The 25,161-nt window shown below is 33.1% G+C and overlaps 3 protein-coding genes across 5 annotated transcripts; all 3 read left to right on the top strand.

Moving 5' to 3' along the window:
- The first annotated feature begins 458 nt into the window (after window positions 1–458).
- LOC140062200 (choline transporter-like protein 1) lies at window positions 459–13,837 on the top strand. 3 transcript variants are annotated; one of them, XM_072108291.1, is made up of 18 exons: window positions 459–531; window positions 4,418–4,495; window positions 5,441–5,542; window positions 6,026–6,168; window positions 6,481–6,696; window positions 7,033–7,111; window positions 7,202–7,265; window positions 7,667–7,825; window positions 8,088–8,158; window positions 8,392–8,511; window positions 9,131–9,256; window positions 10,356–10,516; window positions 10,998–11,084; window positions 11,777–11,892; window positions 12,212–12,378; window positions 12,714–12,806; window positions 13,248–13,340; window positions 13,580–13,837. In XM_072108291.1, exons 2-18 carry the CDS (start codon window positions 4,454–4,456, stop codon window positions 13,646–13,648), a joined length of 1,908 nt encoding a protein of 635 aa, XP_071964392.1. In that variant the 5' UTR covers window positions 459–531; window positions 4,418–4,453; the 3' UTR covers window positions 13,649–13,837. The 3 variants fall into 3 exon arrangements, with proteins under 3 accessions (XP_071964392.1, XP_071964393.1, XP_071964394.1); XM_072108292.1 differs by lacking the exon at window positions 459–531 and adding an exon at window positions 3,029–3,166; XM_072108293.1 differs by lacking the exon at window positions 459–531 and adding an exon at window positions 3,437–3,706.
- Window positions 13,838–16,486: 2,649 nt separating this feature from the next.
- LOC140062071 (acid-sensing ion channel 1-like) lies at window positions 16,487–20,433 on the top strand. The gene is made up of 7 exons (XM_072108114.1): window positions 16,487–16,682; window positions 16,977–17,189; window positions 18,016–18,128; window positions 18,449–18,630; window positions 19,484–19,646; window positions 20,048–20,107; window positions 20,252–20,433. The coding sequence occupies exons 1-7, from the start codon at window positions 16,642–16,644 to the stop codon at window positions 20,431–20,433; spliced, it is 954 nt and encodes a 317-aa protein (XP_071964215.1). The 5' UTR covers window positions 16,487–16,641.
- A 509-nt stretch (window positions 20,434–20,942) lies between these two features.
- LOC140062452 (uncharacterized) lies at window positions 20,943–24,763 on the top strand. Its single transcript, XM_072108674.1, has 3 exons — window positions 20,943–21,425; window positions 22,005–22,096; window positions 22,521–24,763. The coding sequence occupies exons 1-3, from the start codon at window positions 20,944–20,946 to the stop codon at window positions 22,646–22,648; spliced, it is 702 nt and encodes a 233-aa protein (XP_071964775.1). The 5' UTR covers window position 20,943; the 3' UTR covers window positions 22,649–24,763.
- The last annotated feature ends 398 nt before the right edge of the window (window positions 24,764–25,161 follow it).

Genomic DNA, 25,161 nt, shown 5'->3' with positions numbered 1-25,161 from the left:
GATTGATTTGGAGCAGTATGAAAATGTCCTACATAAAACATTACCTCTAATACATAGAGATCTATATTGGCGTTTTATGTCTGTTTCATCTTAGATTCGAAGTTAAAATATGGCCTTAAGTACGTAAAATTATCAACATACTCCAGCGCCTTATCACCAAATACTGTTTTAGGAGCCCACATCATACTGATTCTACGAATAGTGGGACAAAACAGTTAGACTTATGACAGATATTATTTTGTTTAGCCGCAAGACAACTGTTGCTTATTTTACAGTGCGTGACGGTGTCAGTGAACAATAGGCTGTTATAGCAACACTACATACGTTGTATGCTTCCACACTCATTAAAATGTATTGTTTTTCATGTATCATCCGAGCAGGACCCCCTGGAGCGAAAGCTTAGACCTATTTTTAGATATCAATTTATGGACTATCATAAAAACATTACCAGATCGTCTTAGGCTCATTTTGTGTTCGGAACTGGTGATGGTACGTACAACTCAAGTTGATCAACTTTAATTTTACAAAAAGGTGAGTTAAAATTGTAGTTACTAAATATTATCATGGAGACTAGGAACCTCATTGCAGCTGCAGCCTGCAGCAGCAGGCCTACAATTATGATAACTAAATTTCTCAGGTCAGATCCCTCAATACAGGAAATTAAAAATGATTTTGATAAAAAAAAAAAATTGTATAATATAAATCCATTGAGTAAAATAGGTGTAAATAAGGTCTCCCCACTAGAAACGCAACGCAAGGACGTACGCGCAACGCAAGGGAGTTGACCAATGAAAATAGATATTGTCTGTAATCCATTGCTTAAGTTGCGTTACGTGCTTGCGTTGCGTCGCCATTGACAACCAAGCTAAAAGAAGAGAGAATCAAGAAGGAGAGTATAGAGTGAAGAACTAATTATTAATAAGCTATGGTACCATGGATGCATGCATGAGTGAACAATCCAACAATGACGACGTACTGATAATATTGTTATATTTTATAATTATGATATTGATTAATTTTACTCTGTATTACCAAGAAATTGTAATTTCCAAATTTATGGATGAATAAAGCGATGTCTATGTCTTTGAAATTGAATTCAAGATAATAAACCGGAAACGTAAAGTGACGTTTGTTATCAGAGGTTCATCAGTGGTCTGTTGATACATTACTGAAACATCATGTTGTTTATAATATACCATGGTGATGTTAACCTCCTACATCCAATTTGGTGTGTACCATTAACATTGTTACCAAATCGACGGTTTGTTATTCCTATTTACACACAACACAAATAGGTTAAGCTTCCAAGTTTATTCAGAGTATATATTTATTTCTACTGATACTGTACAATGCTAAATACTACTAAAGCTTAATAATAAACTAAATGTTGGCCTTTTGGGGGCTACCACTCATATGACATCGCTGTATTAGGTCCAGTGTGTTGTCACAGGAACCAGTAAATCAAATGTAAGTGACATCCGTTAGGTAAATTGTGGAATTTGGGGGCAAAATAATTCCCCAGAATTATACCAGCCAGATGAGCGAATAAAATGAGTAGAAGCCCCCCCCCCCCCCCCCACCCCTATATAATTTATAGTATAGTTTATAATAAATAAAAACAATTTATAATTTAAAATTTCCTTTATCAGGGCGGCCGTAGCCGGCGGCCGTAGCCGGCGCTTGATCGCCTCGATCGTCTGAAATTTTAAATTTTCACCACCCACCCCCCAATTCTCTCCATATTTTATATTAATAATTATATTTGCATATTTTCCTCGTCTGTTTTTAACCTTTCGCTACGGCCTTGACTATTAATGCAATGCGAGAAGAAATACAAGGTAATTGTTTGAGACTGACTAAATAATAAAAAATGTACTGACTAAATAATAATAAAGTCTTGGTTTCCTCCGCAGCGGCTATTTGTCACGCCGCGTGTTTCCAATAGGTTGACTTATTTAGCGGTTAAGTCAGACTGTGATTTAATTTCCTGGCTCAGGAATATTTGTTTTTGTGAATCAAAAGTTATACAAAGTTTAAATATAGCTTAAAGAATTCGTCTGGTTTAGTCATAATATGTTGGGATTGTCCGGGATTCTGACGGATTTGTGATCGTTATATAGGCCTACTACAACTGTAAGTGTGTCTAGTTATTAGGCACATGTACAACAGCCATAAACGCTAAGGAGAGTAGATCGAAGGTAGGTTTGCTTAATTATTTATATTAGCTTATACTCTTCGAAAATTAAAATGTAGAATTTTTCGAAAATCAACGTGTCAACTAAGGGTGTCCCTCTGAACATAGTTATACTATATATATACTAAGGGGCCGGGATTGGCTGTTTAAAACATTTCCTGCGTTCGTTTCAATGGAAAGAGTCCCCAACAATATGAGGTAGAAATGTATGAGCCAGCTAGAGACAGGAAATAGGATAATTCGTATTCCTGAATAGTGACATTATTTTTTCATGATTGTGTCCAGGCCGAAAGATTTCCTAAAATGGTTGACTATGATTTTGATTATGCTTATTAGGCATCAACGATAGTACGGTTTAGTGTAGAATCTTATTAATAATACGCATTCATAATGAAAATCAACCACCTCTCATTTTATTTATTATATTCTCATAATATTATCGCAAACTGAATTTTGAGCAATGATAATGAAAATAATAATTAGTCAAAATAATAGTAGGTGATTGATTTATTGACTTTATTCGAATTCTTATAAAAATACAAATAAATAACAAAATAAAAAAAAAGCAAAATCTTGAAGACCCTTAACTATGAAGTTTGAAATATGAAATTTAAGAAGATAAAAATAAATGTATAATAAAAACACTTTTAAAAGCCTTTGTAAAATCCACAAGAAAATTGATCTTAAATGTAGGCCTACTCCAGTTTAAATTACAATTCTGAAAATGAATTAATTATCATTTCTCTACCTGACGACAAAATGGAAGAGGCTAAATGGATGGCAACCACCGCGAAGAAATTATATCGATAATAATTATTTCCTCCTTTTATTGGTCTCACATTATATTTTTTTCTGAAAACAATAACCATTTAATGCAGACAATGTGCAAAGAAAAAAGAGGTTCATGAGTTCCTTTTGTCCTGGATTTTGAATAAATTATTTTCAATTCAGTAACTGTATCAACATTTCTAGGTAAGTAGACCTACTCATAATTTTTAAAAACCATAACACTGTCATACAGAGTAAGTATAAGTAGGTCTATATAGCTACTTGTCTTGTAATACATACAGTAGTGTTGATAAAGTACAAATAACGGGGTGTTTTTTTATTATCAAGCAGCAACAATAAAATTCCTGCAGATAGTGTGTTACTCTACTTTCACAAAAATAAAATATCTCTACTTTAGGCCTTTTGAAAATATGTATAATTAATGTTATATTGACTGAATACAAATCGTAGTCCAAGAAATTATAAACTGGTTCGACCTCACACCGACCTTTTCAAAAACGGAAACCAACATTAAATGGCATTTAGTTGAAGTTGTCTGTTTCTTATCATGTATGATTATAAGCAGACTTAAGAAGATTTTAATCTATTTTCTTTAGTTTTTAATCAAAGCGCCGTAGAATGCCAACGCGATACGCGCACAAACATTGCGTGTTTCAGAATACAGAATAAATGCAGGCCTAAGCTAAAATATTTGTCTTCTCATGCACCCAATAAACATTTAAGGTATTTTTTTTCATTGTATTTATTATTTTCGAAAAGGGCCTGTATGCCTAGTCTTTTTATGAGAGCACCGTTTAAATTTTTTTTTTAATAATGCATGATATTAGCCAAGGGCTTAGACGACCCACTAAACAATCATGATTAACATTATTCGTCATAATGTCACTAAAAATTGGCAGCCAGGCATAGCCTAGGTCTATAATATGTATATGAAGTGGAATATGCCTATTCGAAATAATTAACAAACAAAAATGTATTAGCCAAGGCTACACAGTTACACAGTATGTTGGGAATTACAAAAGCAAAAACGTCAATATCTTAAGACAGGCTTTAAGAATTGATACGGTATTTAAGTATTGCTGCTGTGCGCTGTTTGCGTCAACAAATCGATATATTGAATTATGTATGTTATCCTAGGATCGACCTATTGTCTGAAATATTTTATTATCCTAGCCTAGGCGCTATTATGAAATATACCTAGGCCTATACATATAATATTAATAACTGGAGAAACTAACGAAGCAAACGGTGGGTGAACAAGCCCCAGTTTTGCATAACATTATAGTAGGCCTATTTATTTTTTAAACGAAGTGGCTTGCTTACGACGAGTCTTCAAGACTGTTTTTTTTTTAATTTAATGGTTCATTAGTTGATTCATAGACAGAGCATGGTTGCCTAGATTTTACATTTGTATCTCCTACAATTCTTTTACAGATGATTGTTTGGAGAGCCTAATCACTCGCCGCTAGCATGAGTTTTATGCCTGGAAATAACAAGGTTCGGCCATTTAGGGTAAGTTCAGATGTTGTTACGGTACAGAATGGTTAGCTATATTTTAAAAGACGTATATTTTACAATTCCTGGAAGACTACGTACGTGACGTGTGTAGGCCTACCTCCTGGAGCTCCAGGAGGTACGGTAGGCCTGAGATGTAGAAAAAAAATAATTTTATTTAGGTTTATATGACGTAAAGTATAACAATGACCACTGCCACTATATTGTGACGTGTGTGTACGCGATGGCTCGACGCGCTTGACCGACACCATAAACTCAGTCCAGAAAATCAGATACAGATCAACTACCGAGTTACACATTACAAAAATAAAATTAGGTTTAGTTGACAAGACATGTTATGTTGGTATGAATTTTGTATTATAATAATATATATAGGCGCGCCTAGGCATATTTCTTGTTCATATTCTTATAATTTTTTCATGTTTTAATTCGAATTGCGACATGGTAACCACGCTTTGTTTGCGCGTAAACAGGCCTATTCATTGTTCGCGCGAAGTGTGGCCTTCCTGGTTTAAAGTAAGGTCTGGTAATATTCAGAAAATAGGGCCTAATAAACTTATGTATGAGGACGTAACTGGTCGAAAAGGCATCATATACTAAGAAAATCAAAAACATTAGATTACCCATAAAACCATGGGCTCAAATGTTACAATATCTGTATAATATAGACAGTTTGCGCCATGTATCTAGTTTTTTGTTAGGTGTAGGCCTAGATGCTTTTTGTTTTTAAAGATTTAATGAAACGAGTATTATTGCAGATTAAAGATTCTTTTTCAGTCAAATATTGTAGTTCCATATTATGTCCTTGTTTTTTCATGTGTTTTTGTCCTGTAGGCCTATCTTATTTTTCTTGTATGTAACTTACTTTTCAGTTACATATTGTATTGTTGTTTTCTTTTCCTTTATTTATTTAAGCATTATTTTTTTTTTCATCTCTTGTAGGCTGACAGTGAAGTCGACGAAGAGTTCGATGGCGTCGTTGACAACCGTCAATGCCGTGACGTACTTTGCTGTATCTTGTTTTTGGCTTTCTGGTGTGGAATGGTAAGAACGCTCGTGCGGGTGGGGGAACAGCGGTGGCGCCAAGATTTTCTCGACGGGAGGAGAAAAGGCATATAACATATTTGGGGGTAACTTTTAAAGAAGGCATTCCTAAATTCCTAAATTGGGTACACTCAATAGGGTATTGTTTTATTTTAATCAAAAAATATCTTATTTTTCTCCCCGTAAAACATGGTCAATCCGACGGAAAGGTGAAAGGGGGGGGGCGGAGGGTTGGAAGGAGCAACTATTCCAGACGGGGTCCTCTGTTGGTGCCACACTGGGTGGGGAGGTGTTTAAGGGTGTAGGGACATGAGTGAGAGAGAGAGTGGTGTAGTTCTAATTAAAATAGTAGGGAGCTTTCGATTTTAGACGAACGACGACCAAACTACGTCATGGTAATTAATTATGCATGCAAGGATATTGGGCGTGTTTCCCGCTCTCCAAATTATAAAATATTTTATGACCAATCTCAATAATCTTTAGGGCTATGTAGCGTTTGTTTCATTTACACACGGCCAACCAGAACGTTTAATATTTGGCGTCGATAGCTATGGCAACGTGTGTGGACAGGAAAATGAAGATATTCCAGGTGTACAGCTTTCCGGCTTGAATATGAAAGACAAAAGGTACGTTGATGCACGAATGATGATCGTTGCATAGGTACATCTCAATACATATGTATAATATTTTGTATTACACCTACTACACCTGCCATCCGGATTCAAGTTTAATTTCCATTTATAATTAACATTTTGAATAACATACAGCTAAAAAATAAACCGTGCTTTAAGTGCAAAATGAAAGCTTTGTTTATCAAACCAGTAAATCCTTTAGTCTTTATGAAAGGAACTTTGACATGAACAATAATATGTTTTAAAACATTTTTTTTGCTAAGCATAAGTTCGATCAATATGACCATGGCTTACATTTCTCCCCAGGTATTTATTTTACTTTGAGGACACGGCGTTAACTGGATCTATAGACAGTAAGAAACTGTGTGTGGCTGCTTGTCCAAATGATACCATCAGTACCATGGAAGAGCTGGAGGCATACGCCGATATCGGCCTCTCATATTGCTCGTACGAAGTTGAAAATTTCACCGATATCACGTTTGGAGATATTGATGACTGTCCCGATCTACCGATCTCCCCAAGGTTCGTTAATTAGAGACGTTGAATTATGATGTGAAGAGATAGAAGACCATTGTTTATGCTTTAGTTAGTTGTTTTCTTTAGGGCCTACCTGTTTCCAATTGAAACACTATGATAGTAAGATACCAGAATTACCGTAATTTAAATGTTTAGCACTATACAGATTTCTAGTATTTCTCACAAGTTACCATTTTCTTTCTTAAATTGAATCCATGATGAAATAATGTTAATATAGGCTACCCATGAATAGATTGTTGATAGTGAATTATTCATCGATTTATTTAAAAACAACACGAATAATTTTATCTTCAATATTGATTTTATTGGGTTTTTTTTCAGTGATGGCGTGTTATATAGATGTTTTCCTTCATCCATAATTGGAGAAGCTTCCAAATTAATAAATACAGAGTGGTTCAAGGTAACAGAGCAATTACATTACAAACATTTCCAAATTATGTGTTTTGATTAGGAAGTTTAGATAGACTTATATTGAATCATCTACTTTCAGAAAGCGTTAGCAGACATCAAGTCATCTTGGAGAGAAATTTGCTACTTGTGTGCCATTTCCATTGGTGAGTCACAATAAAAAATAAAATGCTCTTTCTTGAGTTAATGATCAATGAAACTCTTTTTCAGCCCCTTCTTGAAAAAAAAAGGCTAAGACATAAATACATAAGTATAAGACTTAACTTTCAACATCAACTATAATGAACAAGATTAAGATTTTAGGTACCATAGAGCCATTCACCTATCATCACACAGTTTGTATCAATCAATCAATCAATCAATCGTTCGATTTATATAGCGCCATTCCAACAGTCATTGCTCATGGCGCTGCCAAAGATATCAGAAAATGTGAGTTGTTCAATACCCAATCGTGTTTTAGATACTCGCTTATCGGCGGGAGGTTTTGAAATCAAAGTATTATGTAATCTGAAAATGTATACATTAACGGTTTAACAAACTTCTTTAGGTCTTGCAATTGTGATGATGGTTGTACTGAGATTCTTCGCAGGCGTGGTGATTTGGTTTATGGTAGTGTTTTTTATCATGGGAAGTATTGGTGGCAGTGGTTACCTATGGTACCAATGGTTCTTACGCAAGAGAGATCTAGATGAGATCCCAGTCGAAGGTAATTTTTATGTAATAACGCGCTATTTTATACTAGCAGTGAACACAAGCTCCAACTCTTTAAAATACAATTTATGGACACCAATGCAACGCAAGTATCTATCTGTCGATAGTGATTGGTCAAATGACAACAACGTACTGTAGGTTGTGCGTACGTCGAACCAAGATGAGAAAATCGTTATTTATTAACGGTACTATTCCTTTTCATCAACGCAACTTTTTTACAAATCATAATTATGTTTTTGTTTTCTTTTGTGTATTAGAACAACTAGATTCGGATAAACAGAATGTGAAGACGATGTTAATATACGCCAGTGTAACGTCAGGGGTTACGGTAAATGTTAACTTGTTTTTTATTGTCTTTTCTAAATCTCTCTCTCAAACATGCTCGCCAAGACTGACTCATTGTCAACGTGAAACATGAAAGTATAAACTTGAATAACTTCATTTTACAATATATTTGCCGTAATTTAATAAACTGCAGACATTTCGCACCACAAATTGCTGGTCAATTTAACTTTTAGTTTCCCAGACAAATTCAATTCGTTTTCTTTGTTTTTATTATAGGTTATCTTACTGCTGTTACTGTTCGTTATGCGTAAAAGAATTGCACTAGTGGTGGCGCTGTTTAAAGAATCGGGCAAGGCAATTGGTGCAATACCATTGCTTCTACTTCAACCATTCTGGGTAAGCAACATACGATTCTCGTACTGTATCATTTCTAGCGACAAGAAACAGCAACTTCAGTTTCTTGTCTGCTGACTATAAACTTCCTCCCGCATGGGTCTTGTCGACTGGATTACATACAACAATCAGTAAATCTTCTTTTTTAAGATCTTACCATCATTATATCATGGAGTAATTCCGTGATTATATCAAGTAGGCTTATGGTAAAAGCTGTAAACGTGAATTGATTCGGATGTTTATGCAGAATAAGAGCAACAAGGTTTCGAAGAACGATAAAACATCAACGAATTCACAAATAGATAGCGAACACATCCACAGATCAATACAAATAGATAGCGAACACATCCACAGATCCACAAAACGAAACAGAAGAAGAAAGTTCAGCAAAAGACAGTCAAAACACATAAAATATAATTATTAAAAAAGGAGGAAAACATTAAATTCCTTCGTTTTGTAAAACATAAAACGTTAGCGCTCAATAACATTTAAAATGTACTTCGCTCGTGAAATTATTAACACTTATCTTTATTGTTTTTCTTTTTTCTATGTTTTTGCTTTTTGAATAAAACAAAAAGATAAAAAATAATACCAAATAAATGTTCGTTTTACTTTTATTTAGACGTTCTTAGCTCTAGCAATCCTTACTTGCTATTGGATAGCTGTATTTCTCTATCTTACAACATCAGGAGAGCCAGTTGCACAAGAAGACGGAAGGGTCGAGTACCAACAAGAGAAAATTATTGAGGTATTGGCAATAATTCTATAACGTTCCACAGCAAAACCAATATCCAATATAACTTTATCGCAATTGCTAATTTGTATACAAATAAATTATAACCTGTTTTTAGTGAGTGTTATTGGAAGAGAATTGCGTAAATGAAAAATGTCAGTTACAAAACTTTTTGAATGTAGGCTAATAATCAATTTCTGCGTCGGTACTAATTTGCAATTGTACAATTCAAATATATTTTGTTTGAGTGAATTTGGAAGAGAATTGAGCAAATGAAAAATGTTATATGAAAGTATATAATGCAATAATCAATTTTTAAGTCGTTATCTAACAAAAAAGGAAATAATACTTCATTCCTTGATGCTTTGTATTATTAGAAATCGATTCGAACAAAATTCTAATTATTTTTTAAATTATGTTGTATTAATTCGTAAAACGCAAACCAATTTCACAAATCAATTCAAATCTCTAATTTCACAAAGGAGCAATTATACAGTAGTAACAATTGTTATCAGTATTACTTATATTATTTCAGTATTATAGTTATGCGATAGGTACAATTGGTTTGAATCGATTAGCACAACATAATCGAAAGCGAATACCTCCAGTCATTAGCTACATTAACTACACTATATGCCTCCTTTGTAAAGATTATTTTTAATTCTTTTCTTTTGGACCAACTTCAAATGTATATTTCTCAATAATGGTATGAAATGGTATTCCTTAAAGATGTATTGTCCCCAAACAAAACGAAAAATAGAGATTAATAAAATCAGACGTTGAATATTCTATTTTGCAGTTTTAATATAGTTATTCACATCTGTTGAAAAAAATCATCAAAAATAATTATTTCACTCATAAAAAAAAAGGTTACTTAAAAAAAAGAACACTGTCACACTGACAGACAATTCAGGTATTTTTTGCTTTAAATTACATTTTTTTTCGATCCAGTTTTTGATGAAAGTGAACTATTATGTTACATTAAAATGGCATATTCAACAACAAATTAAAAATATATATATTTTTAGGGGGGACAATATTATATCTTTGTTGGTGAAGTTGGTACGTTATGTTTCAGTTTGTCAATATGTTAATAATGATTTATATTTGACAGTATATGTGGTGGTACCATTTGTTTGGCTTGTTCTGGGGGTCACAGTTCATGATAGCCTGCCAACAGTTTGTAATCGCCAGTGCTATCTCTATCTGGTTTTTCACGCGAGACAAGTCTACGCTGGGATGGCCTATCTTGCGCTCAGTTGGCCGTGTTCTGAGGTAAATAGAGATAAATAAATAGACAAGTTTATTTTAGTAAATTAATTGTAGTAGTAGTATGTTAATTTAATTGGATTTAGATTTCACACCAGGTCCCACCCAATTGCACTTATATTCCCTGTTTCTGGACTTTCTAGGCTAGCTCTACATTCTCACTACTCCTGAGGAAGATAAAAGTGTAATTGATCGAAACGACAACGTAGAGAAACTCAACAGTTCTTTTCAGAACTTTGTACGTGGTGTACCACAAATTTTATATCTACATATTGATCTCTTCATGCAAACCTTCAAACAATATTTATTATTTCACTTAACTTTATTCCGGATAATGTGTTATTACCAGTAGTCTTAAACAATGCAATTCAAAACAATTTAATATTAATATTTTTGACGGAAAATGACTCCCTGGCGAACAGGGTGTATGGAAGTTGTAGAAAGCATATCGTAACATTAAATTCTTTTCCAATATATTTTTTTCCAGATACCATCTTGGCTCAATTGCCTTCGGATCATTACTTATCGCCTTGGTTATGTTCGCAAGATTCGTTCTTGGATACATCCAATCAAAGTAAGTGCTTTTTCATGATTAATGTTCTCAATAATATATTAATATTGCTGTTCCTCATGTGTTCCTAATCATTGTAAATGTGAATATTATGTGTACGTAATTATGTCTACCTTCTTCGAGTTTCAAAAAGATAATATAAAACTACTGGCCTGATTGAAAAATGTATTTATCTTATATAATCGAATGGCAACTTAATAATGTAACTACAGCAGTAGAAATTCATGCTACTTTTTAAAATGTAATTACGCGCGCCACATCAAATCATTTTGATCTTAAGATTTGTCTACACTATCTAACTTTATGTGGAAACAAAATGTGATGTGCCCATATATGTACACTACCATATTTAGGCATATCACTACCATATTTGGGCACATCACACTTTCTTTGTCAAAATAGTTTGATAGTGTAGACAAAGGCGTAACTCGACTCAGTTTTGGCGGATTCTAGTTCTAGTCAACGACCAACGACGTAATATGAGATCCGATCTGGCAATACCCTACATTTTTAGTCGCGTGCAACGCGACTCTACAGCTCGCTATGTCGGTCGGTTGGTAAACACTATCTTGAGCACGCGACTGCAGTTATTGTTATTTTGAAACATTAATTTCTTGGATTGTCGCAATCAAATCTAAAGATCCCTACTACTACTTTACAAACTAAGATTAATGCTGTTTTTTTTTTAACATTAGACTGAAAGGATCACAAAATGAACTGTTGAAGTACATATTAAAATGCTTACAATGCTGTCTTTGGTGTTTTGAGAAGGTCTTAAAATTCATCAATCGTAATGCCTACATTGAAATTGGTAAATACATTTAACTTTATTATTCTATCAAACAGAGTTCAAAAAATATATTTATATCGTCCTATGAGTATGTTATGTGTTACCCTTAAGACGTACGGTACCAATTGTTGCCTCTATACTTTGAACATTTTGGATCGTAAAAATAGCTCTTAAGTAATCGAATGTCCTATGTGGAGTGATATTATCTGAAGTTACATAATATTGAGTGACATATATTTCAGAGAACACAGTGATATTGGTTCATATAATTCAGCATCTAGGATCTCATTATCAAATACAATATTTAACATGTCTTTCTCTCATTATTTCCGTTTCAAAGCAATTCATGGGTACAGTTTCTGCAAAGCAGCAAAGGAGGCGTTCGCAGTGTTAATATCCAACGCTCTCCGAGTGGCTGCCATCAATTCAGTTGGAGATTTCTTGCTCTTTCTCGGAAAAGTCGCCGTCGCCGCATCCGTCGTCGTCATCGGGTTGGAATTTTTACAGGTGAATATGAATGTTTTTGATAAGTTGTATTTCTGAGAATGCTTCCTTTAGTTCAATTCAAATCTAGGTACAACTGTGCTGCACAACCACCTGTTAAAGCTGTTTCCCACAGGAGGAACGCAAAAACGTTATTAAGTAATGTATCTTCAAACCCGCCGTGATTGGTCAAATGTGTTGCATATGATGTCAAACTGTTGACATTATTTCAAGACCCCGGGAAACTGTGTCATTGCAGCCTCGGGTCAGGGAGTTGTACAACTCCCTGCTCGGGTAATACTTTTTTTTCTTAGACAGCTACTAAACACTACTAAACACTAATATTATCTACAATTTAGGATGACCCGGACGTCAATTACTATGCTGTGCCTATCGCTCTTGCCGCCATCTTTGCCCTCCTTATCAGCCATATTTTTCTGTCCGTTTATGAGGTAAGAATTTACCAATGCGATTAAATGATGATTAAAATTTAAAATTGATGATTATTTTAATTGAGAAAGACTAAATTACTAAAGAAAATGACAGAACGACCGATCAGAACACCGTAGGTAATAATTACGATTTTGTCCTTGACTGTTGACTAAAGGCAAACTCAGACAGCGTCGTACGACGGGTCGTCTCGTCGGAAGAAATAAAACCCGACGACCTAAAAACTACGCCCGACGCTATCTCAAAACGACTCGTTTCGTCAGGATTGAACTCAGACAGCACCGACGACGTCAAGACGTTTTGTCGGGCTTCGTCGTACGATGCTCTCTGAGTTAGGCTTAAGATGCTCTCTGAGTTAGGCTTAAGATGCTCTCTGAGTTAGGCTTAAGCGACCGACTGCACAATCGGCTGGTTTTAAACAAGACTAATGTTGTTATTACTAGATGGCAATCGATACATTGTTTTTGTGTTTCTGCGAAGACTGTAAGGCCAACGATGGAATAGTAAAACCTTACTACATGAGTAAGAATCTGATGGTATGTTCTATTGATTCATTTTGTTTGCATGGCTAGCATTTTACATAGTGGGCTTTTCGGATTGCACAATATGTTATACAATTATCGTGTAATGATAATAATAATCAATATCATTATTATTAATATTATTATACAAAGTGGAATCAGTTTAGCAAGATCCACTACTAAGTTGTATCTGAGTGTAATGCAAGTTTAAGTGTGAAAACGACAATCATGTTTTTAATCAAATTTTCTTTCAGAAATTTGTTGAAAATGCTGCAAAGGCGAGAGCTGCCTTGGAAAAAAGAGAGCGCGTGGTGCTGACGTAATGGTCACATGAGATCACATGAATCATTTCAGATTGATATCAAACAGAATATTTAATGATTTTGTATTTAATTTTATATAATTGTGAATAAAGATCACAGGGCGGTATTCTTGTAAAACTATGTAAATAAATTAGTCTCTAAGCACAGATAAAAGATAATAAAAATGGTGAATTTGTATTTGTATCAAATCACAGTTTTAGTAGACAGATTATTTACTTTACGAGACTGACTTCGACATGCTTAAACCAATTTCGAAAATAGATTGACCTTACCAGACGGATCTAAACTTCCAGAAATGACTTTAACTACCAGATGGTGTCTTTAGACTTATTTCTAATACCGTGGACAGAGACTTACGCAACAACAGTGATAATGTGCTGTCGTTAAAGTTCAAAGAGTTGCTTATACCACAGACTGAGACAACAACTGTTTGCCTTCACAATCTAATAAGTAATATGCTAATTCAAATCAATAATCACTTATTGGCATAATATTTGAATTATATCAACTTTATAATTTTCAAATATTTACGTTTAAATTATCAAATCGATTGCATTCAAAGTCAAATTGCAATCAAACCTGTGTACACGGTAATATCTATCATGACGTAGACAAAGAAATCGATCAATGTTGACGAGGTATTTGAGAAACCTACAAGGCTTGCCATAAATGTTCAATATGATTAAGGAAGAAGAATAAATGTTTGAAGTTTGATTTAAATTTAATCGCAGTTACTAAGCGAATCAATTAGAAGGTTAGAAGGATCACGTTACCGTAATTGCTAACACACCCTAAAAGCCTGTTGATTGGTTACGCATTTTTCTCGTCATAAATGGTAGATGAAAATATGAATACGCATGCGTATAAGCCAATGCTTTCGAATACATTTGCATAGTGGAAAACGGGTTTAAGACATTATTGACGATGAGCTAGAAAGTGTACAAAGTCGCCTTGTATTTATTGAGAATAAGACAAATGCACTTTTAAAGGACTTAATAAATCAAGTGTTTTTATACACTGAATAATACATTTCTAACGCTATGGAAAAGCACATTGGGGATGAGAACGCTCGGCGGAAAATGTTTGACAATCAAAATCCAAGTTATATTTTGGAAACTAACGAAATGTCAATCATTACGAATAGAAGTACACAGAATAAAATAGCAGAGGCATGGGGATTAGCGAAGGTTGAGCCTGGTGCATGGTTGGCAGACGACGCAACGTTGGAAATGAAGAAACCGGTCACTGTGGACGGCGGGACTGAAGAAAATGCTAAACGTGGATGCTGTGGCAACAAGTTTGCTATTTTCAGTGATGAAACGTCGTTTCATGGACTTAAAAACGTTACTGGTGAAAACAACTGTAGTAGAAGGTAAGATAATTAATATGTTTAAAACCAAAAAGTAGGCCTATACAATTCAAATTATATAATGTATATTGGAATGTGCCGGTCAATTGCGGATTCAGTATTTTGAAAGGGTTGAGGGAGAGGTTTTGGACTGTTTGAAATGAATTCTTAACTAATTTAAAAAGGAGCTCAATAAATTTCAATGAAGTTATATTATATAATTATGATAACATTACCACTGCATTCTCAATGATTGGTTCATTCAAGGTATAAGAATCATTTATTATCAATAAATATATCTAATGTAGAATTCTGTATTTAAACGATTTGTTTATCCTCTACCCTTCGTTAAAAAGAAAATATTTCGTTTTAATTTTATTATGTAATTATGTTTATATTATTTTTATGAATTTTATATGTTTTATCTTTATTTATTTATTTTTTATTTAATCGGTATAAAAAGACTCAAAATACAACTCATAGTTGAAATGAAGAGCTTACATAGGAAATTGATAATTCACATAAAACAAAGATTAACGAAGAAAAAACACATTAAGGCCTATGATACAGTAATATTTAGAAAGCTACTCCGAAAGTGCACCTCCGCCTACTGTAACACTCTCCTACATAGATTTCTCCGGTAAAAAAAAAAAAATATATATATATATATATATATTTGTGTTTGTCTTAATGCTGTTTGTGATTTAAGCTAATTTCACTACAAGCGAGTGTATGCGAGTTTGGGGGTTAATGGTTATGTAACAAGCCTTTCAATTAACAATAGCTTCAGTTGACTAACAATAGAACAGCAACACGAAAATCAAACGAGTGAATTTGAAAAGAAATAGGTTTTTTAAACTACTCGCATAAAAAAACGTGCTCATTAAATCAAATTATGTTTTAAGATTAAAAATTATAATTCTTGTCTCTTGTACAAAAATGAAGCTATTTGGACAAGTACGGTAGTTCTCGAGAAAATGCAATTTTAGTTTACTTGTTAATTTAAGACTGCTCACCGGCTTTTGAAAACACTAGCAGGTCTGAAAATAATTTTACAAAGTGGTCCAAAATTGGGACAGTGGTCCGGATTTTCACCAAAATTGGGCAGTGTCGTCCTTGCACCAGGTGACATGTATGGTAGTAATTTGGAGTCATTCGAATAAAGATTGTGAGCGCTAGATTGATGACAAACAAACAAACACACAAACCGCACCAATCAGCATACTTCGCCAATTTTCAATTTGGCCAAGTAACAAACACACGCTACCGATTACATATACCTCCTTTGCGGAGGTAAATTACTGTATAATTCAGTTAAACTTAAAATTACTATAAAAATTGTACAAATATCAAAAAATCATATTTACAAATTTAAAAATAGAAACTTATAAATCACATTATTTTTATAGGCCAATTAAAAGATAAAAATAAAATTAAAGAAATATTACTGTAGGTCTACACACTGTTTTTTTTTTTTTCAAAAATACATTGACATATTTTTTTTAAAATACATTTTAGGACAGCGTGGATAATTATACTGATCCTAGCACTGACAGGCCTTGTTTACCAACTGAACTCATCGGTGTCCAAATTCCTTGATTTTCCAACGAACACAAACCTGAAATACGTCATACAATCTGAACTCATGTTTCCGAAAGTCACAGTGTGCAATATTAATATGTTCAAGTAGGTGGTTTTATTAATAATTTAAATCATATTATAACAAGCCAACATATATCCTAGCAATTTCGTTTGTTAATTTTTTTATCACGAATGTTTTACATTCATTGAATAGAGAGAATATTTTATTCTGCTATCAAATTTTAAACGCATAAACATAATTTTCGCTATTAACTAAATTTATTATAGAAAATTGATCATAATTTAGAATAAACTGTATAGTGATATAATAACATTAGTAACGTATATCACCCTAATTGTATAGATTAGATTTAATAAGATATAATGTTATCGTGACAGGTTTGATGACGTAACACCTCTGTTAGGAGGCTACGCCCTTTTTTATGATACTGGACTTCAATATCTTCGTAGTATAATGCCAGAAGTAGGGATTACCTCAACTATCAACGATAGCTATTCAAGTGAATTAGATGGAGAAACCTACCCAGACAATTCCAATCTGCAAGAATTTATTCGCTACAATAGTCACAAGATGAAAGATATGTTAGAAATGTAAAGATCCGATAGTTGTAGTAGAAAGAAAGATACTAACTGATGATGATGATGATGATGATGATGACCACGATGATGATGATAATGATGATGATGATGCAAATGATAACGATGCAAATGATGATGATGATGACCACCACCGCCATCACGACTACCACGATGATAAGGATGATGATGACGACGATGATGCCGATAATGAGGATGATGATGATGATGACGACGACGACGACGATGCAGATGAGGATGATAATGGCAAGGACCACCACCACCACCATCATGACTACCACGATGATGATGATGATGATGATGATGATGATGACGACGATGATGCCGATGATGATGATGATGCTGATGATGATGCCGATGATGGTGATAATGACGATAATGATAATGATCATGATGGGGATGGCAATGATTGGCAAATTTAATCATCATTTTTGGAAACTTGCGATACCTGAAAACACATTTCATGTCCTAATTACTAAGACGATGATAATATTATCCTTTGCTAATGACAAAGGAAATTACTACAGGGTTATATTACCTGTTCTTATATCTTAGGAAGTCAGAAATCAATAAGAAAAACAATGACAAAGGCAATATAATATCAAACACTCTAATTCATCAAAAAGAATTATAAACTAATAATAATTATGAATAGCTAAAACCAAATGAACTTTTTTAATCATCTTAATGTTCCTATATCAACTTAAATTCAACGTGAGGATAAACGAATGACCTAGGATTATTCATGATAATCTTATCACATTTAATTGATTAATTTTAAAGACATTATATTTGGGCGTTTTAAAATATTATTATTTAGGTGTATTTTCAACGGGGTAGAATGCGGTGCAGACAATTTTACGATGGAGTTCACCAACTACGGGGCATGTTACGTATTCCAACCTACTTCGATGACGTCAATTAAAAATGCCGGTACGGTAGGCCTAAAATTGTAATTATCGTAAAATTAGTTTAATAAGAAACTGGTTGGGATTGGTTGATTTTGATTTTGCAGTGATTAAAAATCAAAACATTGTAGTTTTAAATTATTTCAGGCCTGATGACCCAGGAATTGGTAGTCTGGTTCCCGACGGAGTTTTGATTTAATATTAGTAAAAAGATAAATATTTTGGCACATATGGCGTTTCTTACGTATACTATTTGAGCATCGAACGGCTTCGAAATAACTAGACTTGTGGCAAGGCTGTATTATAAAAGTATAGAATCATTATTGATTTTTTTTTCGTATTTAGGACAACGTTATGGCTTAAGTATGATACTCAACGTAGAGCATGTGCAGTACATAACAGCTCCGAGAGAAAATGTTGGATTTCGTATTGCTATTGATTGTTACCATGATTCTCCCAATATAGAGGCTTCAGGCGTGGATGTTGGCACAGGGATGAGGGCATCGATTGGCTTAAGAAAACAAAGCGTAAGATTTAAGTTTGTTTAATGATATTGTATTTCTTTATGAAATATTGTGTCGCAAAGTCTTTTCAACTGCGCGATGGATGAAATCATTCTATTGTTTATTTCGAACCAAGTGTAAAAATAACAGATTGATAACACAGATTAAAGATTAAATGTTGATAATTTCGTTCAAAATACATTCAAATTAAGAAAGATTTATAGCTTTAAAATATCGTAAAAAATTAATTAACTAATACAGGAATCTTACAACGAAAAAAGTGATCAAGAAACACATTAACACAATTATAATTCAATTTAGAATCAAGACATTTGTACAGGAGTTCTGTCGTGGTCTTCTCGAAGGAGAAACATACGTATTTTATATTCTACTTTATGAATGCATAATCAGTCTCGTATTTCAAATCACGAGGTGAAATTACGCAATAATTATCGAGAATGTATTTGTTACTAACATTAGCACCGACTTCAATTAAGTCGTGTTCGTTGTAAAATACAGGTCGATTATTGCTTGCTTTTAACCTATAATTGAAGGAAATCATTCAGAAATTTAATATAATTATCAATATAGTCATTCATTAACCACCATTAACTCTTACAACAGACAATGTAAGGTTTATTAAATTGCCTATTGTAAAGACAACAACCACTGACATTGTGTAAAACCTACTGGAAATTAACATACTTTACCACATTGAAACAAGAATGAATGAATTGTGAGTTACCGACATTGTGAGTTACCGACATTTAAAAAAATGATAAATAATCCACGCTCAAGGAGAGGAAAAGTCTCCTTTATCCTTATCCTAAAATGCCTGTCCTTTAGTAATTAACTAAAAACATGATTATTTTATTAGTTGACAATGCTACCAGCACCACACGGTCAATGCGTTGCAGAAGGAACGAAGCAATTGCAGTATTACAAGAACGCATCTTACACTCAATCAAGATGCTATCTTGAATGCCAAACAAACTACTTCATGAATGCTTGCGGATGTCGCACATTTTATACCCCTGGAAGTAAGATACATTAGGCTACTTTCTTTCTTATTACATAATCTTTATATCTTCTATTACCTATTCTCTTTTCATGTCCACTATTAATATTGTGGGTTAAACTTACATTTCTTTAATTATATTGTTATTTGTTTTCACTCCTGAGGAAGATCAAAGTATATTGATCGAAACGTCGAAAAACTCAACAGTTTCAGAACTATACGTGGTGTAACGCAAACTTTATATCAACATTTGATTTCGCCATACAAACCTTAAAAAATATATTGTTTTATATACATTGTGAATTTAAATATATTAAAATATTTCTATATTTCAATTTGATCGTAAATCTTACTTAATTAAATCATAAATAAATCATGCCATTAGCTATGTATTAAAAATAACAATTTTAAAAATCATTTCAGATTCTGATCAGCCGTTTTGTTCTCCTGCAAACCTAACAAAATGCTACATTCCAAAATATAGTAAGTATTTCTTTATATTACTGTTTTTGTTATTCTTACAAAGTTTGTTATTAAACGTGGTGCTGCTAACTTTGAAACGTATCCGTGCAAAGACAACTTAATTTTGAATAAAGATAAATGCTAATTGTATTATTAACTTTGCAGACGAATTTATCACACATCGCGAAGAATATTGCACACCAACTTGTGAGGAAGCATGCATGGCAGAGAGTTATTTGAGGTCAAATTCTTACAGTGGGTTTCCATCAATCGGGGTTCCTCAGACATTTCACGTTACAAACAATTACAAGTACTATGCCCTCGCACTAGGATTTTCCGTCAAGTAAGTATAACAAACACTATAATCATGAGAAATCTGTTTTTGAAATATTACTACCACACTGTAGTTATTATAGATATATATTTTAAAGTGCTTTAAAGAATTCAATTCAACTATATTTCAGAAAAATTGTCCATATGAATGTTATATTGTTAAATATTGGGAAATTCAATTAGGTTTTCTCTCTAATACAACATAAATAATAAACATTAAGAGTTTAAAAAGTTGATACAATTCAAAAACATATAGTAGGCCTAATATAAATAAATGTTTTAAAATAACCAGGGGTTTCCTCAGGGTTGGATTGATAATTTACAAAATACAAATTTCCTATTTATTGAAAACATTACAGTTCGTATATTTCTAATAATAATAATAATAGTGCCAGTATTAATTACTTACTGTATTTATTTACTTGTTTTCGAAATGGAAAATTTATCAAAATTATTATTTTTTTAGTTCTAGGCCTATTATATTCCGTTTACATGACATTAAAACTTTGTTTTGTAGACAGAGAATGGAGCACACAAAAATGGACATTTGTGAAGATGTGGTATCACAAGTTGAAGTATTCGCTTATCATGCTCTAATCCAATTAGACCTTCCTATATTACAATCAAATTACGAAAAATACGAAAAACAATTTTACGATCAATTCACGATTCTGTCTTACGACTTGATATTCTTCACTACAAATGAACTGAGTGACATAATACTGTATGAAGTTAAAGATAAATCGAATTTTACAGAAGTTAACTTAGAGTTTTATAATCAAACGCTTGAAAAGGCAAAAGAAGATCTTAGAAGCCAAACTGGTGCAATGTTAACAACTTTAGTTAAAGTAAATTACACCTATGAAGAGGCAAGTATGCTACTGTATACAATGTTGCTGAATGTATACGAATATATATATTCGGATCTGAGAGATGCTTGTGTAAAAGAAGCAACTGCTACCTACATGACCAATGATTTGGCACATTTGACACGAGATTACATGAAGTACGTATCTGTAATATTCGTGTTTATCATCAATATACCACCTAATGATTACCATCCCTATCAATGATATCAACTTGGTTGTCAAAATACTGGATGAGTCCTGTACCCTAGTTGAATTAGTTAAACTGTTTTGGAGGGTTGTTAGCATTTGATAAACTAGTAAAGACGAAAGCAATCTAGCAACATGATGTAGAGCTCCGGAGTTTAAAGGTTTATCTGTGGCTGCGACAGTTCCATGCTCTTTAATAACAGACACCACGCCGCGGAGAATATGTACATTATTGTTGGTATGTGTTGTCGCAGCCAGACAAAAGATCAAATGACTGTTACGAGTTCATATATTAGCAAGAAGACCATTTAACGCTTTCCAATCTATTTTTTCTCTTTATTTTTTCCGAATATACCGAATGAATCAGCGATATATTTTAAAGTCTTGACATGGCTCCGCGACCGAACGGGGTTTAACGATAACTTGTTCATGCCGCTATTACAACAAGATCTTTAGTATAATAATAATAAATATCATTCATTATTAACCAATAGTTGATACATTTTAAGATTGTTCCTATTTTTTTTTAGAGACAATTTGGCTCGAGTTGACATATACTTTGAGACCCTGAATGTAGAAGAAATAAAGGAACAGAAAGCGTACGAATTCTATTCAGTAGTATGTAAGTAGACACATTTTGAATACAATAGATCATCAACTGTGTGCGGCTCTGTCTACACTATCAAACCTTATGTGACAAAACATGTGATGTGCTCATATATGGACATGATGATGTCATATCACTACCATATTAGGGCGTATCACTACCATATTTGGGCACATCACACTAGTTTGATAGAGTGTAGACATAGCTTTATGGAATGGGGGCGTCCTATTAATAATCAGAAGTTTGAGTTCGAATCTCTTCATCGGAATGTCTTTATTTATAATTTAATTTATTATTTTCTCAAAATAGGTTCAATTTTCATTTGTTGGCGCTGTCTGGTTATTATTATTATTACTATTATTTTTATAGCCATCAGTGAATGCCTTTATTTAATTTCTTAAGGCTTATTTTTAATAATAGTATTTTGTTTATCTTCTAGGTGATCTAGGTGGCGCTCTCGGTTTGTTTTTTGGCGCAAGTTTGGTGGCGTTTGTGGAAGCCATCGACTTTTGGATAATCAGAGGTTGCTTCTGTCGCAAAAAGAAAAAGACTGATCTGTCCAAGTAGAGGGCGATCTCTATGTACGCAGTTGAAAAATTGAGGGCGTGCTATTGGAATTGGAAAAGTTAAAGAACATTATAAGTCGCGTGCAACTATGTGGGTCGGTTGGTTGGTCGGTCGGTTGGTCGGTAAACACTAACTTAAGCACGCGACTACAGCCATGTATGGTTAAAACAGATTATTATATATTTTAGCCTATTATAATAGTACTATTTCAGTATGTATCTATCTATCTATCTATCTATATTTTTAGTCGCGTGGACGCGACTCTATAGTTCACTATGTCGGTCGGTCGGTCGGTCTGTCGGTCTGTCTGTCGGTCCGGTATCACTATGCGTTTTAGCACGCGAATTATGGCTGTTGGCCTTGTTATGATAGTAGCTGCTCAGTAGAGCTGTACTTGTAACGTAATAAAAAACGTTACTGAGTATTGTTTCAATTTATGTTGCGTAGCCGTTTTTAATAGGTTGTTGTATTTATTGTCTTTACATAATAATCTATACTAGGGGAAAATTTAACCTTTAGGGATAGAAACTGTTGTTGAACAGAAAATAGGATGATGTAAATGTTAATATATCTTATAATAAATTAATACCTTACCGTGTATTTTTAAAATTGAAAAGTAAGTGTAAGTGTAAGTAATTAATGTTGATAGTGTCGAAATTTCTGCATTCTTTGGCACTGATTAAGGGTATAGCCAAAAGTCAATAGTTCAATATCATATAAAAAATTGAATAAGTCTTTTAGTGAGGTGCAATGACACATCATATAAGCACGTGACGTCAACAAAAGACCCGAGTTTAAGAGTCACAATGTCCTATTGTCTTTTATTTGCTTTTAGGCCATTTTTGGTAAAATTGTTTGCAACTCGACTTTCAATTGATCTACTTCCGGAATTCCGTGGGTGATATTTCTACGTAATTATTTGTGTTGTAAAATGTAATTTTGGAAAGTATTGTTGCAGAAACAAATTATAGAAAATAGTGTTTGTTCGCCATAAAGCAGGCAACCGGTAGCATATGTGACAGTTGATGCAAATCTGACCTCGTTCTGAACAGCCAAAAATAAAGCAGCATATCAAAATTATTAAATAAATGGGAGACAGTTTAGAAAGTTGTTGGGTTTTTTTAAAACCAAATTCATTTTTTAATGCTATTCAGGCTATTATTTCAATAATGGAAAACATCCAAAGTCATTGTAAATAATATTTTATCTGCTGATCTCTGTGTTTTTTGTATTGTTATTTTTCACACAAACATACTAACACATTTATTTCACTATGTAGGTTCGTTATTGGATTTATATCTATTTTTCCCTTTCCAATTATTTGCTTAAATTTACTAATAATTTTAAAAATAACCTTTTCTTTTACCGTCTTTGTTAAATTGAAATATCATGTTAACCAGAAGAAAATCAATTACATAATATTCTAGATTTGTGTTCAACACATTCTAATACAATGATGTCAGATCAGACATGACTTTTGAACAAATTTAAATGAGGTATAAAGGGAACAAACTTGTGTATTAATAATTTGACTAGGCTAGCTGTATTTTTAAATTTCGAAGTAGGCTTACATGTTGTTTGTTTCAGATTAATACTAAAATACTGGTATAGTTTTTTCGCCTGGCACATTTTGTTTGTACAGTAAACACTAGAGGCAACAGTAAATATAACAAATATAAATGCGTAACTTAACCAATGAAATATAAGCGAGGCCTACATGTATGCCAAATAAAAATTAATACAATACAGATAATCTAGTCACAAAGGTGGATAGAAATATCGCTGCTATAGTAAGAATATGATGACAAAACTTAAGCTCTATCTACACTATCAAAATGAATAGTTTTGCAACGCTTTAAAAAAGGCATACAGTTCTACTTGGTTGTATTTAAATTGTCTCCCTTCTTCCTCTTTCATTTTATTTGTTCAAAACTATATTTATAATAATATTTTTTATTTTTTTATTTTATTCAATCGAAACCAACAGCGATAATTACCGCCACTAACAGGTTTGATACAAACAAAGTAATCATACGTTAGTATAATATTATTATTACCTAAAATAGGAATAATAATAATTGCCTATTGAATTGAATAAATACACAACAAAGACAATGACTACGTATGTCTTTTTATTCTAAATGATAAATACTATTTTAACTATAATTAACTTCAATGCCGACGACCTATTCTTCCTACGCCACATGTATTTTACATACATTGCATCCTACGTTCCAGGTAAATACACATCTACAAGGTCTAAGATCTTTGATTCAATTAAACATCCTTCGTCCCTTCCTTTTATGAGGAAGCTTGGGTATATCCAATCGATTAAAAATAATAATCAGAAAATAATATATCATTATGTGCATATAGGCTGATGTTATTTTGATTCTAAATTTGTTGAGCCAGTTATTTATAACAGCTGCACTGGTTAAATTGAAAAAAAAATAAAAGAAGTATAGGCCTACAGAAAAGCAATAAAACGAAATTAAAATAATATTTAGGCCTAC

The sequence above is a fragment of the Antedon mediterranea genome, chromosome 11 (genome assembly GCF_964355755.1).
Source record: "Antedon mediterranea chromosome 11, ecAntMedi1.1, whole genome shotgun sequence".
Taxonomy (NCBI): domain Eukaryota; kingdom Metazoa; phylum Echinodermata; class Crinoidea; order Comatulida; family Antedonidae; genus Antedon; species Antedon mediterranea.
This window is presented reverse-complemented; position numbering and strand designations above follow the sequence as displayed.

Coding starts and splice junctions, on each gene's coding strand:
- LOC140062200 (XM_072108291.1), top strand. CDS start 4,454: ATGAGTTTTATGCCTGGAAATAACAAGGTTCGGCCATTTAGG. Junction 8,159..8,391: donor GTGTAACGTCAGGGGTTACG/GTAAATGTTAAC, acceptor TTTTTATTATAG/GTTATCTTACTGCTGTTACT. Junction 13,341..13,579: donor ACATGAGTAAGAATCTGATG/GTATGTTCTATT, acceptor ATTTTCTTTCAG/AAATTTGTTGAAAATGCTGC.
- LOC140062071 (XM_072108114.1), top strand. CDS start 16,642: ATGTTTCCGAAAGTCACAGTGTGCAATATTAATATGTTCAA. Junction 17,190..18,015: donor ATGAAAGATATGTTAGAAAT/GTAAAGATCCGA, acceptor ATTATTATTTAG/GTGTATTTTCAACGGGGTAG. Junction 20,108..20,251: donor ATGCTACATTCCAAAATATA/GTAAGTATTTCT, acceptor TTAACTTTGCAG/ACGAATTTATCACACATCGC.
- LOC140062452 (XM_072108674.1), top strand. CDS start 20,944: ATGGAGCACACAAAAATGGACATTTGTGAAGATGTGGTATCACAAGTT. Junction 21,426..22,004: donor TTGACACGAGATTACATGAA/GTACGTATCTGT, acceptor ATTTTTTTTTAG/AGACAATTTGGCTCGAGTTG. Junction 22,097..22,520: donor CGAATTCTATTCAGTAGTAT/GTAAGTAGACAC, acceptor TTTATCTTCTAG/GTGATCTAGGTGGCGCTCTC.